The following is a 15,868-nucleotide window of genomic DNA, read 5'->3' as shown; positions in this document are numbered from 1 at the left end:
GTACTGTGTTTTATGTGTACTGTGTGTTTTATGTGTACTGTGTTTTATGTGTACAGTGTGTTTTATGTGTACTGTGTTTAATGTGTATTGTGTGTTTTACGTATCCTGTGTGTTTTACATGTACTGTGTGTTTTACGTGTACTGTTTGGTGTTTTATGGTTATTCTTTGTTGTTTTATGTGTACTGTCTTATATATGTAATGTGTGTTTTATGTGTAATTTTTGTTTTATGAGTACTGTGTTATATGTGTAATGTGTGTTTTATGTGTAATGTGTGTTTTATGTGTACTGTGTGTTTAATGTGTACTGTGTGTTTTATGTGTACTGTGTGTTTTATGTGTAATGTGTGTTTTATGTGTACTGTGTGTTTTATGTGTACTGTGTGTTTTATGTGTACTGTGTGTTTTTAATGTGTAATGTGTGTTTTATATGTAATGTGTGTTTTATGTGCACTGTGTTTTATGTGTAATGTGTGTTTTATATGTACTGTGTTTTATATGTAATGTGTTTTATGCCTACTTTTTGTTTTATGTGTACTGTGTGTTTTATGTGTAATGTGTGTTTTATGTGTACTGTGTGTTTTATATGTAATGTGTGTTTTATGCCTACTTTTTGTTTTATGTGTACTGTGTGTGTTATGTGTACTGTTTGATATGCAATGTGTGTTTTATGTATACTGTGTGTTTTATGTGTACTGTGTGTTTTATGTGTACTATGTGTTTTATATGTAATGTGTGTTTTATGTGCACTATGTGTTTGTGTACTGTGTGTTTTATGTGTGCTGTGTGTTTTATATGTACTGTGTGTTTTATGTGCACTGTGTTTTATATGTAATGTGTTTTATGCCTACTTTTTGTTTTATGTGTACTGTGTGTTTTATGTGTACTGTTTTATATGCAATGTGTGTTTTATGTGTACTGTATGGCTAATGTGTACTGTGTGTTTTATATGTAGTGTGTTTTATGCCTACTTTTTGTTTCATGTGTACTGTGTGTTTTGTATGTAATGTGTGTTTTATGTGCACTGTGTGTTTATGTGTACTGTGTGTTTTATATGTAATGTGTGTTTTATGCCTACTTTTTGTTTTATGTGTACTGTGTGTTTTATATGTAATATGTGTTTTATGTGCACTGTGTGTTTTATGTGTACTGTGTTTTATATGTACTGTGTGTTTTATGTGTACTGTGTGTTTTATATGTAATATGTGTTTTATGTGCACCGTGTGTTTTATGTGTAATGTGTGTTTTATGTGTACTGTGTGTTTTATGTGTACTGTGTTTTATGTGCACCGTGTGTTTTATGTGTAATGTGTGTTTTATGTGTAATGTGTGTTTTATGTGTACTGTGTGTTTTTGTATACTGTTTGTTTTATGTTTACTGTGTGTTTTATGTGTACTGTTTTATGTGTATTGTGTATTTTTTGTGTACTGTTTTATGTGTACTGTTTGTATTGTGTGTATTGTGTATTTTTTGTGTACTGTTTGTTTTATGTGTACTGTGTTTTATGTGTACTGTGGGTTTTATATGTACTGTGTTTTATATGTAATGTGTTTTATGCCTACTTTTTGTTTTATGTGTACTGTGTGTTTTATGTGTAATGTGTGTTTTATGTGTACTGTGTGTTTTATATGTAATGTGTGTTTTATCCCTACTTTTTGTCTTATGTGTACTGTGTGTGTTATGTGTACTGTTTTATATGCAATGTGTGTTTTATGTGTACTGTGTTTTATGTGTACTGTGTGTTTTATGTGTACTGTGTGTTTTATATGTAATGTGTGTTTTATGTGTACTGTATGGCTAATGTGTACTGTGTGTTTTATATGTAGTGTGTTTTATGCCTACTTTTTGTTTCATGTGTACTGTGTGTTTTGTATGTAATGTGTGTTTTATGTGCACTGTGTGTTTATGTGTACTGTGTGTTTTATATGTAATGTGTGTTTTATGCCTACTTTTTGTTTTATGTGTACTGTGTGTTTTATATATAATGTGTGTTTTATGTGCACTGTGTGTTTTATGTGTACTGTGTTTTATATGTACTGTGTGTTTTATGTGTACTGTGTGTTTTATATGTAATATGTGTTTTATGTGCACTGTGCGTTTTATGTGTAATATCTGTTTTTTGTGTACTGTGTGTTTTATGTGTACTGTGTGTTTTATGTGTACTGTGTGTTTTATGTGTAATGTGTGTTTTATATGTAATATGTGTTTTATGCCTACTTTTTGTTTTATGTGCACTGTGTATTTTATGTGTACTGTGTTTAATATGTACTGTGTGTTTTATGTGTACTGTGTGTTTTATATGTAATATGTGTTTTATGTGCACTGTGCGTTTTATGTGTAATATCTGTTTTTTGTGTACTGTGTGTTTTATGTGTACTGTGTGTTTTATGTGTAATGTGTGTTTTATATGTAATATGTGTTTTATGTGTACTGTGTGTTTTATATGTACTGTGTGTTTTATGTGTACTGTGTGTTTTATGTGTAATGTGTGTTTTATGTGTAATCTGTGTTTTATGTGTAATGTGTGTTTTATGTGTACTGTGTGTTTTATGTGTAATGTGTGTTTTATGTGTACTGTGTGTTTTATGTGTACTGTGTGTTTTATGTGTACTGTGTGTTTTATGTGCACTGTGTGTTTTATGTGTACTGTGTGTTTTATGTGTACTGTGTGTTTTATGTGTACTGTGTGTTTTATGTGTAATGTGTGTTTTATATGTAATATGTGTTTTATGTGCACTGTGTGTTTTATGTGTACTGTGTGTTTTATGTGTAATGTGTGTTTTATATGTAATATGTGTTTTATGTGCACTGTGTGTTTTATATGTAATATGTGTTTTATGTGTACTGTGTGTTTTATGTGTACTGTGTGTTTTATGTGTACTGTGTGTTTTATGTGTAATGTGTGTTTTATGTGTAATGTGTGTTTTATGTGTACTGTGTGTTTTATGTGTACTGTGTGTTTTATGTGTACTGTGTGTTTTATGTGTAATGTGTGTTTTATGTGTAATGTGTGTTTTATGTGTACTGTGTTTTGTGTGTAATGTGTGTTTTGTGTGTAATGTGTGTTGTATGTGTAATGTGTGTTTTATGTGTAATGTATGTTTTATGTGTACTGTGTGTTTTATATGTACTGTGTTTTTATGTGCACTGTGAGACATCAACATTTATGTCTCTTCTTGCAAGAATACACCCACAAAGACAACAATTTGGGGTCTTCCAGTCCAGCAAGAAGAAAAGTTGCCATTACAAGAAGACAATTTAGGACCGTCTGATGTGAAGTTTTAAAAATTTGGTGTATTTTTGGTTCGTCTCCTGACTTTTTTTCCCCCCCCTCGCTCTTCTTTTTCCTCCTTTTCCCTTCCCTTTGTGGTCATTTCTTGTGCAGATCTTCACGGCTCTGCCTCCGCTCACCCTGGGAATATTCGAGCGCTCCTGTCGGAAAGAAAACATGCTGAAGTACCCCGAGCTGTACAAAACCTCCCAGAATGCGATGGGATTCAACACCAAGGTAAAAGCACTGAACTGTTTTCGTTGGCCGAGGCGTGCCTTGTTAGGATGACAATAGAGATGTCTTCCAGGGTGGGTGACGGTGGGCTCCTGTACGCTCCTCACAGGCGTGGTGACCTGCTCAGTGCGGCGTGGAGGTGATTAGAGAGCGATTGGCCACGGGGGTCAGGGGCAGGCAAGGTCAGACGGCTGCAAGGCTTTGGGGGAGAGCAGGAGGAATCAGGGGGAGGTGAAGAAGAGCGTGTGCCAGCGTTTGTTTGAATCAGAGCATCTAAACCAGGGGTCACCAACGCGGTGCCCGCGGGCACCAGGTAGCCCATAAGGACCAGATGAGTAGCCCGCTGGCCTGTTCTAAAAATAGCTCAAATAGCAGCACTTACCAGTGAGCTGCCTCTATTTTTTTTAATTGTATTTATTTACTAGCAAACTGGTCTCGCTTTGCTCAACATTTTTTATTTCTAAGAGAGACAAAACTCAAATAGAATTTGAAAATCCAAGAAAATATTATAAAGTCTTGGTCTTTACTTGTTTAAATGAATTCATTTATTTTTTACTTTGCTTCTTATAACTTTCAGAAAGACAATTTTAGAGAAAAAATACAACCTTAAAAATGATTTTAGGATTTTTAAACACATATACCTTTTCACCTTTTGAATTCCTTCCTCTTCTTTCCTGACAATTTATATCAATGTTTAAGTTTTTTTTTTTATTGTAAAGAATAATACATACATTTTAATTTAATTCTTCATTTTCGCTTCTGTTATTTCAACGAAGAATATTTGTGAAATATTTCTTCAAACTTATGATTAAAATTTAAAAAAAATATGGCAAATCTAGAAAATCTTTAGAATCAGATTTAAATCTTATTTCAAAGTCTTTTGAATTTCTTTTTTAAATAATTCCTGAAAATCTAGAAGAAATAATGATTTGTCTTTGTTAGAAATATAGCTTGGTCCAATTTGTTTTATATTCTAACAAAGTGCAGATTGGATTTTAACCTATTTAAAACATGTCATCAAAATTCTAAAATTAATCTTAATCAGGAAAAATTACTAATGACGTTCCATAAAAAAATGGAATTAGCTAGTTTTTCTCTTTTTTTCGGTTGAATTTTGAATTTTAAAGAGTCGAAATTGAAGATAAACTATGTTTCAAAATTAAATTTTCATTTTTTGGTGTGTTTTCTCTTTTAAACCGTTCAATTAAGTGTTTTTTTCATCATTTATTCCCTAGAAAAAAACTTCCGTAAAAGGAAAAAAAATGTACGACGGAATGTCAGACAAAAATACCCATTTTTTAATATTTAGATGTATTTATTAAAGGTAAATTGAGCTAATTGGCTATTTCTGGCAATTTATTTAAGTGTGTATCAAACTGGTAGCCCTTTGCATTAATCAGTACCCAAGAAGTAGCTCTTGGTTTCAAAAAGGTTGGAGACTCCTGTTCTAGACCATAGGGCTATTTTTGATCTTTTTCATTTATAAGTCATATTATTATTACTTTTTTTCTAGATGTAAAAGACTTCATTGTGGTCTACATAACATGTGATGGTGGTTCTTTGGTCAAAATGTTGCAGAGATGATGTTTTACAGATCATCTTCAAGCCGTTTTCTGACAGTCGCTTCCGGATGCGCCGTTTTGTGGGCGGACTTATTTACGTGGCTCACCTTCGGCAGCGTCTTCTCCCCGTCGTCTTTGTTGTAGCGGTGTAGCGTGGAAGGGAATTTGGGGTAATATGGGATATTTTACATTTTTTGAGGAGCTCACGATTCCTGGTTGAGCTGAACGTTTTGAAACTTGAACGGTTCTGATCGAATGAAAATTCTTGGCTATGTCCTCTGGCAATGTTTTATGGCAATATAATAATAAATAGATCCTTTTTTTGGTGTAGAATCTTATATGTGTGAATGTCCAAGAATGTGTGCATTCTTCGGCTTTTCTCCTTTGTACTGGAGAGCGTGATACTTTTCTCGTAATCTGTTAATAAATCTTGCACTCGTCGGCCATTCTTGATTGCCTCTCGAGGAACTGTGAAGAAAGGTTTATCCTTTTCGCGATTTAAACGGTTTGCACAGCCGAAAACAACGCAAACAGAGGGCTTTTTTCCTGGAGAAAGGCTAAATGGCGACCAGTACCCATTGAGAACAGCGCTACCTTGACCACCACGCATATTTAATGAGCCAGACGTGACGTCATTTTGAATCCAAGCAATACTAAAATAGAGTTATTATTCTAATATTACAAAACCCAAAACCAGTGAATTTGGCATGTTGTGTAAATCGTAAAAAAAACAACACACAATGATTTGCAAATCCTTTTCAACTTATATTCAATTGAATGGACTACAAAGACAAGATATTTAATGTTCAAACTGAAAAAAACTGTCATTTTTTGCAAATATTAGCTCAGTTGGAATTGCCTGCAACATGTTTCAAAAAAGCTGGCACAAGTGGCAAAAAAGTCTGAGAAAGTTGAGGAATGCTCATCAAACATTTATTTCGAACATCCCACAGGTGAACAGGCTAATTGGAAACAGGTGGGTGCCATGATCGGTTATAAAAGCAGCTTCCATGAAAATGCTCAGTCACTCACAAACAAGGATGGGGCGAGGGTCACCACTTTGTAAACAAATGCGTGAGCGAATCGTTTAAGAACAACACTTCTCAACCAGCTATTGCAAGGAATTTAGGGATTTCACCATCTACGGTCTGTAATATCATCAAAAGGTTCAGAGAATCTGGAGAAATCACTGCACTTAAGCAGCAAGGCTGAAAACCATCGGTGTGTAAAAGATATCACCACATGGGTTCAGGAATACTTCAGAAAACCACTATCAGTAACTACAGTTTGTCACTATATCTGAAAGTACAAGTTAAAACTCTACTATGCAAAGCCATTTATCAACACCCAGAAACGCTGCCGGTTTTGCTGGGCCCGAGCTCATCTCAGATGGACTGATGCAGAGTGGAAAAGTGTTCAGTGGTCTGACGAGTCCACATTTCAAATTGTTTTTGGAAACTGAGGTCGTTGTGTCCTCCGGAACAAAGAGGAAATGAACCATTCAGGTCGTTATAAGCACAAAGTTGAAAACCAGCATCTGTGATGGTATGGGGGTGTAATAGTGCCTAAAGGCATGGGTAACTGTGAAGGCATAATTATGCTGAAAGGTACATACAGGTTTTGGAGCAACACATGTTGCCATCCAAGGAACGTTATCATGGACGCCCCTGCTTATTTCAGCAAGACAATGCCAAGCCACGTGTTACAACAGCGTGGCTTCGTAGTAAAAGAGTGCGGGTACTAGACCGGCCTGCCTGTAGTCCAGACCTGTCTCCCATTGAAAGTGTGTGGGGCAATATGAAGCCTAAAATTGGAGACTCCGGACTGTTGAACAACTTAAGCGGTACTTTAAGCAAGAATGGGAAAGAATTTCACCTGAAAAGCTTCAAAAATTGGTCTCCTCGGTTACCGAATGTTTACTGAGTTTTGTTAAAAGGAAAGGCCATGTAACACAGTGGTAAAAATGCCCCTATGCCAACTTTTTTGCAATTTATAGCTGCCATTAAATGTTTCTATATGCGAACATTAAATATCTTGTCTTTGCAGTCTATTCAATTGAAAATAAGTTGAAAAGGATTTGCAAATCTTTGCATTCTGTTTTTATTTACCATTTACACAACGTGACAACTTCACTTTGTACATGAGGTATAGACAATGTGGTTTGTTTTAAATACTTAGAAAATCTTAAATGGAGTACTAAAAACGGTGTCATTTTGACTTTGTTTAGGAGTCACTTTATCGAAGAAGCAAAGTTGTCTACTTTGTTAGAACCTGTGCTCGGTTTTGACGTAAAAACATGTTTTTTATGCGGCCATGGACTGTCGCCGACCCTCTTCTTCTTCCTCACACCCTCTGGTTATTTACTCCGTCATTATCGTAAAGCCCGCTTTTCTCTTGCACTGAAAAGACATGCTAAGTGGACAATTGATGCAAGATTATGCAGAGATTCCACTGTGAGCAGAGATGAAGGTTTATTGATTGAATGGTCTTGTTTGCGCCCCCACTGGGTGCAAGCTGAGTCTGCCACTGGGAGGCTGATTGCCATTAATGTGTTTGTCCAATGAGCCATCGTTTAGGCACCAGGGAAGGACCGCTGAGGAAGGGGTTTGTTTGTTTTGCCAGCCCTCGCTTGGGGTGCTGGATACTTGGCACACAAGGTGAAGTCACTTTGGGAGGAGGACTTGGTTCAGCGTGCAGAAAGGTTGAGGAGGACCTGACCACAAAGGACAATCTCACTATTATCTCACTATTTTGTTGGATCCACTATGGACTGGACTCTCACTATCATGTTAGATCCACTATGGACTGGACTCTCACTATTATGTTGGATCCAGTATGGACTGGACTCTCACACTATTATGTTGGATCTACTATGGACTGGACCCTCACTATTATGTTAGATCCACTATGGACTGGACTCTCACTATTATGTTAAATCCACTATGGACTGGAGTGTCACTATTATGTTAGATCCACTATGGACTGGACTCTCACTATTATGTTGGATCCACTATGGACTGGACTCTCATACTATTATGTTGGATCTACTATCGACTGGACCCTCACTATTATGTTAGATCCACTATGGACTGAACTCTCACTATTATGTTAGATCCACTATGGACTGAACTCTCACTATTATGTTAAATCCACTATGGACTGGACTGTCACTATTATGTTGGATCCACTATGGACTAGACTCTCACTATTATGTTAAATCCACTAAGGACTGGAGTGTCACTATTATGTTAGATACACTATGGACTGGACTCTCACTATTATGTTAAATCCACTATGGACTGGACTGTCACTATTATGTTGGATCCACTATGGACTGGACTCTCACTATTATGTTAGATCCATTATGGACTGGACTCTCACTCATATGTTTGATCCACTATCGACTGGACTCTCGCTATTATGTTGGATCCACTATGGACTGGACTCTCAATATGTTAGATTCACTATGGACTGGACTCTCACTATTATGTTAAATCCACTATGGACTGGAGTGTCACTATTATGTTGGATCCACTATGGACTGGACTCTCACTATTATGTTAAATCCACTATGGACTGGACTGTCACTATTATGTTAAATCCACTATGGACTGAACTCTCACTATTATGTTAGATCCACTATGGACTGGACTCTCACTATTATGTTGGATCCACTATGGACTGAACTCTCACTATTATGTTGGATCCACTATGGACTGGACTCTCACTATTATGTTAAATCCACTATGGACTGGAGTGTCACTATTATGTTGGATCCACTATGGACTGGACTCTCACTATTATAAATAAATAAATGATAAATGGGTTGTACTTGTATAGCGCTTTTCTACCTTCAAGGTACTCAAAGCGCTTTGACACTACTTCCACATTTACCCATTCACACACACATTCACACACTGATGGAGGGAGCTGCCATGCAAGGCGCCAACCAGCACCCATCAGGAGCAAGGGTGAAGTGTCTTGCTCAGGACACAACGGACGTGACGAGGTTGGTTCCAGGTGGGATTTGAACCAGTGACCCTCGGGTTGCGCACGGCCACTCTCCCACTGCGCATTATGTTAAATCCACTATGGACTGGACTGTCACTATTATGTTGGATCCACTATGGACTGAACTCTCACTATTATGTTGGATCCACTATGGACTGGACTCTCACTATTATGTTAAATCCACTATGGACTGTAGTGTCACTATTATGTTGGATCCACTATGGACTGGGCTCTCACTATTATGTTAAATCCACTATGGACTGGAGTGTCACTATTATGTTGGATCCACTATGGACTGGACTCCAACTATTATGTTAAATCCACTATGGACTGTAGTGTCACTATTATGTTGGATCCACTATGGACTGGACTCTCACTATCATGTTAGATCCACTATGGACTGAACTCTCACTATTATGTTGGATCCACTATGGACTGGACTCTCATACTATTATGTTGGATCTACTATGGACTGGACCCTCACTATTATGATTGATCCACTATGGACTGAACTCTCACTATTATGTTAGATCCACTATGGACTGAACTCTCACTATTATGTTAAATCCACTATGGACTGGACTGTCACTATTATGTTGGATCCACTATGGACTGTAGTGTCTGCGATGAGGTGGCGACTTGTCCAGGGTGTATCCTGCCTTCCGCCCGATTGTAGCTGAGATAGGCGCCAGCGCCCCCCGCAACCCCGAAAGGGAATAAGCGGTAGAAAATGGATGGATGGATGGATGGACTGGAGTGTCACTATTATGTTAGATACACTATGGACTGGACTCTCACTATTATGTTAAATCCACTATGGACTGGACTGTCACTATTATGTTGGATCCACTATGGACTGGACTCTCACTATTATGTTAGATCCATTATGGACTGGACTCTCACTCATATGTTAGATCCACTATCGACTGGACTCTCGCTATTATGTTGGATCCACTATGAACTGGACTCTCACTATTATGTTAGATCCACTATGGACTGGACTCTCAATATGTTAGATTCACTATGGACTGGACTCTCACTATTATGTTAAATCCACTATGGACTGGACTGTCACTATTATGTTGGATCCACTATGGACTAGACTCTCACTATTATGTTAAATCCACTATGGACTGGAGTGTCACTATTATGTTGGATCCACTATGGACTGGACTCTCACTATTATGTTAAATCCACTATGGACTGGACTGTCACTATTATGTTGGATCCACTATGGACTGGACTCTCACTATCATGTTAGATCCACTATGGACTGAACTCTCACTATTATGTTGGATCCACTATGGACTGGCCTCTCATACTATTATGTTGGATCTACTATGGACTGGACTCTCACTATTATGTTGGATCCACTATGGACTGGACTCTCATACTATTATGTTGGATCTACTATGGACTGGACCCTCACTATTATGTTAGATCCACTATGGACTGAACTCTCACTATTATGTTAGATCCACTATGGACTGGACTCTCACTATTATGTTAAATCCACTATGGACTGGACTGTCACTATTATGTTGGATCCACTATGGACTAGACTCTCACTATTATGTTAAATCCACTATGGACTGGACTCTCACTATTATGTTAGATCCACTATGGACTGGACTGTCACTATTATGTTGGATCCACTATGGACTGGACTCTCACTATTATGTTAGATCCATTATGGACTGGACTCTCACTCATATGTTAGATCCACTATCGACTGGACTCTCGCTATTATGTTGGATCCACTATGAACTGGACTCTCACTATTATGTTAGATCCACTATGGACTGGACTCTCAATATGTTGGATTCACTATGGACTGGACTCTCACTATTATGTTAAATCCACTATGGACTGGACTGTCACTATTATGTTGGATCCACTATGGACTAGACTCTCACTATTATGTTAAATCCACTATGGACTGGAGTGTCACTATTATGTTGGATCCACTATGGACTGGACTCTCACTATTATGTTAAATCCACTATGGACTGGACTGTCGCTATTATGTTGGATCCACTATGGACTGGACTCTCACTATCATGTTAGATCCACTATGGACTGAACTCTCACTATTATGTTGGATCCACTATGGACTGGCCTCTCATACTATTATGTTGGATCTACTATGGACTGGACTCTCACTATTATGTTGGATCCACTATGGACTGGACTCTCATACTATTATGTTGGATCTACTATGGACTAGACCCTCACTATTATGTTAGATCCACTATGGACTGAACTCTCACTATTATGTTAGATCCACTATGGACTGGACTCTCACTATTATGTTAAATCCACTATGGACTGGACTGTCACTATTATGTTGGATCCACTATGGACTAGACTCTCACTATTATGTTAAATCCACTATGGACTGGAGTGTCACTATTATGTTAGATACACTATGGACTGGACTCTCACTATTATGTTAAATCCACTATGGACTGGAGTGTCACTATTATGTTGGATCCACTATGGACTGGACTCTCACTATTATGTCAAATCCACTATGGACTGGAGTGTCACTATTATGTTAGATACACTATGGACTGGACTCTCACTATTATGTTAAATCCACTATGGACTGGACTGTCACTATTATGTTGGATCCACTATGGACTGGACTCTCACTATTATGTTAGATCCATTATGGACTGGACTCTCACTCATATGTTAGATCCACTATCGACTGGACTCTCGCTATTATGTTGGATCCACTATGAACTGGACTCTCACTATTATGTTAGATCCACTATGGACTGGACTCTCACTATTATGTTAGATCCACTATGGACTGGACTCTCAATATGTTAGATTCACTATGGACTGGACTCTCACTATTATGTTAGATCCACGATGGACTGGAATCTCACTATTATGTTGGATCGACTATGGACTGGACTATCACACTATTATGCTAGATCCACTATGGACTGGACTCTCACTATTATGTTGGATCCACTATGGACTGGACTCTCACTATTATGTTAGATCCACTATGGACTGGACTCTCACTATTATGCTAGAGCCACTATGGACTGGACTGTCACTATTATGTTAGATCCCCTATGCACTGGACTCTCGCTATTATGTTAGATCCACTATGGACTGGACTCCTACTATTATGTTAGATCCACTATGGACTGGACTCTCACTATGTTAGAGCCACTATGGACTTGACTCTCACAATATTATGCTAGATGCACTCGACGTCCATTGCACTGGTTAACCAGGGGGTCTCCACGTCTGCGGTCCTCTCCAAGGTTTCTCACTGTCCCTTTGGGTTGAGTTTTTCCTTGCCCTGATGTGGGATCTGAGGCGAGGATTTCGTTGTGGCTTGTGCAGCCCTTTGAGACACTTGTGATTTAGGGCTATATAAGTAAACATGGATTGATTGATGTGTACAACACTATTCAACCAGCGGCCCACTAATGACTTCTGACCAGCCCACAACTTCAATTCCATATTTAAAACAGCAGAGCTCTCCTGTCATGTAGAGGATCTTTGACCAGTGTTTTTGCAGTCGGTTCTGAAAAACCACATAGCACTCTAGTGATTCTCAAAGCGTACCGCTTGTGACAAAAGTAGTGTTGTCCCGATACCAATATTTTGGTACCAGTACCAAAATGTACTTCGATACTTTTCGGTACCTTTGTAAATAAAAGAGACCACAAAAAGTTGCATTATTGGCCTTATTTTAACAAAAAAAATCTTAAGGTACATCAAACATATGTTTCTTATTGCAAGTTTGTCCTTAAATAAAATAGTGAACATACAAGACAACTTGTCTTTTATTCGTAAGTAAACAAACAAAGGCTCCTAATTTAGTCTGCTGACATATGCAGTAACATAATGTGTCATTTATCTACCTATTATTTTGTCAACATTATTAAGGACAAGTGGTAGAAAATGTATTATTAATCTACTTGTTCATTTTACTGTTAATATCTGCTTACTTTCTCTTTTAACATGTTCTATCTACACTTCTGTTAAAATGTAATAATCACTTATTTTTGGTTGTTTTGAATGCTTTACAATAGTTTTGGATGATACCACAAATTTAGGTATCAATCCGATACCAAGTAGTTACAGGATCATACATTGGTCATATTCAAAGTCCTCATGTGTCCAGGGACATATTTCCTGACTTTAAAAACATTATGTATATATTTAATTAAATTGAAAGAAGATTTTGCGATGCTAAAAACCATCGATGTAATCATAGTAATATTGACTAGATACGCTCCTGTACTTGGTATCATTACAGTGGATGTTAGGTGTAGATCCACCCATGGCGTTTGTTTACATTGAGACGCCGGTGAACTGCAGTGTGTAGTGAAGCATGTTTAGCTATTCCTAGTCCTGCAGGGATGATACTTGTAAGAAACTTACTTTATTTGTCACCATGGAGACCAGGATTAGTGATTAAGAAATAGCTACAACACTGCCGACTGCGGATGGACTTTAGCCGCGAGCCAGCTAGCCATGTCTTTAAGCACCTCTTCCTGAGGGTGTTTCACTGTTATAACTTCACTTTTATCTTTAGTTTTTAAGCCAAAATGTGTCTGTTCTCCCTTTTCTGTCCACACACTGTGTCTGCTTGTTAGTACTCTGTGATTGTGCGCCGCCGAACATGCTGGTCAGCTCGTAAACCAGCAATGACACAACGAGACGACGATGAGGGCGGACCGGTACTTTTTATAGGGCGGTATAGTACCGAATATGAGTCATTAGTATCGTGGAACTATACTAATACCTGTATACCGTACAATCCTACGACAGAGTGGTGTAAAAAGAGCGTATGGCCAATTAAACATGCGCCATGTTTGCTACCAACGACGTGTGTGGCTGTGCCCGGATGCACGCAATTGCTGCTTTGATGTTAGTTCCTCACAGGAAATAAAGCAAAATAATAAGTCTATATATATGGGCTGCGAATCTTTGGGTGTCCCACGATTCGATTCAATGTCGATTATTGGGGTCGCGGTTCGATTATATATCGATTTTTTTCAATTCAATGCGATTCTCCATTCAAAAATGATATTTTTCTGATTCAAAACAATTCTGTATTCATTCAATATATAGGATTTCAGCAGGATCTACCCCAGTCTGCTGACATGCAAGCAGAGTAGTACATTAAAAAAAAAAAAAAAAAAAGCTTTTATAACTCCCGCGGCTGTGTTGGAGCCACTATGGATTGAACTTCCACAGTATCATGTTAGACCCGCTCGACATCCATTGCCTTTGGTCCCCTAGAGGGGGGGTTTGCCCACATCTGAGGTCCTCTCCAAGGTTTCTCATAGTTAGCATTGTCACTAGCGTCCCACTGGATGTGAATTCTGCCTGCCCACTGGGTGTGAGTTTTCCTTGCCCTTTTGTGGGTTCTTCCGAGGATGTTGTAGTCGTAATGATTTGTACAGTCCTTTGAGACATTTGTGATTTGGGGCTATATAAATAAACATTGATTGATTGATTGATTGATTGATATAATTGTAAAGGACAATCAACTGATTGCAATAATGTAAATTTATTTTAACTATTAAACGAACCAAAAATATGACTTATTTTATCTTTGTGAAAACATTGGACACAGTGTGTTGTCAAGCTTATGAGATGCGATGCATTGTGATTGTTTTTTTTGTTTTTTTTTATAAATGTCTAATGATAATGTCAATGAGGGATTTTTAATCACTGCTATGCTGAAATTATAACTAATATTGATACTTCCATCCATTTTCTACCGCTTATTCCCTTTCGGGGTCGCGGGGGGCGCTGGCGCCTATCTCAGCTACAATCGGGCGGAAGGCAGGGTACACCCTGGACAAGTCGCCACCTCATCGCAGGGCCAACACAGATAGACAGACAACATTCACACTCACATTCACACACTAGGGCCAATTTAGTGTTGCCAATCAACCTATCCCCAGGTGCATGTCTTTGGAAGTGGGAGGAAGCCGGAGTACCCGGAGGGAACCCACGCATTCACGGGGAGAACATGCAAACTCCACACAGAAAGATCCCGAGCCTGGATTTGAACCCAGGACTGCAGGAACTTCGTATTGTGAGGCAGACGCACTAACCCCTCTGCCACCGTGAAGCCCTAATATTGATACTGTTTTTGATAATTTTCTTTTTTGTTTCACTACTTTTGGTTTGTTCTGTGTGGTGTTTGTGTCTCCTCTCAATTGCTCTGTTTATTGCAGTTCTGAGTGTTGCTGGGTCAGGTTTGGTTTTGGAATTGGATTGCATTGGTATGGTATTGCTGTGTATTGTTTTGTTGGATTCATATAAAAAAAAATGTAAAAATTAAAAATCGATTTTTTTTAAAAATGGGAATCGATTCTGAATCGCACAACGTGAGAATCGCGATTCGTATTCGAATCGATTTTTTCCCACACCCTTACTATATATAGTTCTAAACATACTTCAGCTCATGAACTCACAATAAAACATATTTTTATTTTGTGAAAGTATAATTTTGCGGTTGTGTTTGTACTGTTACCAAATATAATTGTATTTTACTGAGATTCAAAGAGCCCTTTTTTTGTCAAGCCATCTTTTTAAACACATGCATCATCTCAAAGTTGGTAGCAGTCATGGTGCCCCTGTGGTCACATGACTGCCTTTTGACCAATCATTGAGGAGATAGCCTGATACGCAGTTGGCCGTATTCTCAAGTTATTTTCAAGTTTCACGATATGTGGAAAGCATCACTCCTAAATCCCGCGCTGCCAGGAAGAGGCCAAAGATGACAAATGTGAGCGTTT

The 15,868-nt window shown here is 38.1% G+C and overlaps 1 protein-coding gene across 6 annotated transcripts in view; it reads left to right on the top strand.

Annotated features, from left to right (window-relative positions):
* LOC133546053 (phospholipid-transporting ATPase IA-like) overlaps nucleotides 1-15,868 on the top strand; it is a 441,030-nt gene that overhangs the window by 357,557 nt on the left and 67,605 nt on the right. For all 6 annotated transcript variants that reach the window (XR_009804972.1, XM_061891880.1, XM_061891879.1 and 3 more), the window contains one exon: nucleotides 3,385-3,507. Coding sequence is in view for 5 of the 6 variants with exons in the window: in XM_061891880.1 (XP_061747864.1) it covers nucleotides 3,385-3,507 (123 nt within the window). In the remaining variant the exon portion in view is untranslated. The remainder of the gene's footprint in view (nucleotides 1-3,384; nucleotides 3,508-15,868) is intronic.

This window comes from Nerophis ophidion, linkage group LG29, assembly GCF_033978795.1.
Source record: "Nerophis ophidion isolate RoL-2023_Sa linkage group LG29, RoL_Noph_v1.0, whole genome shotgun sequence".
NCBI classification, from domain to species: Eukaryota; Metazoa; Chordata; class Actinopteri; order Syngnathiformes; family Syngnathidae; genus Nerophis; species Nerophis ophidion.
Note: the sequence above shows the minus strand (reverse complement) of the source record. Positions and strands in the feature narration are given on the sequence as shown.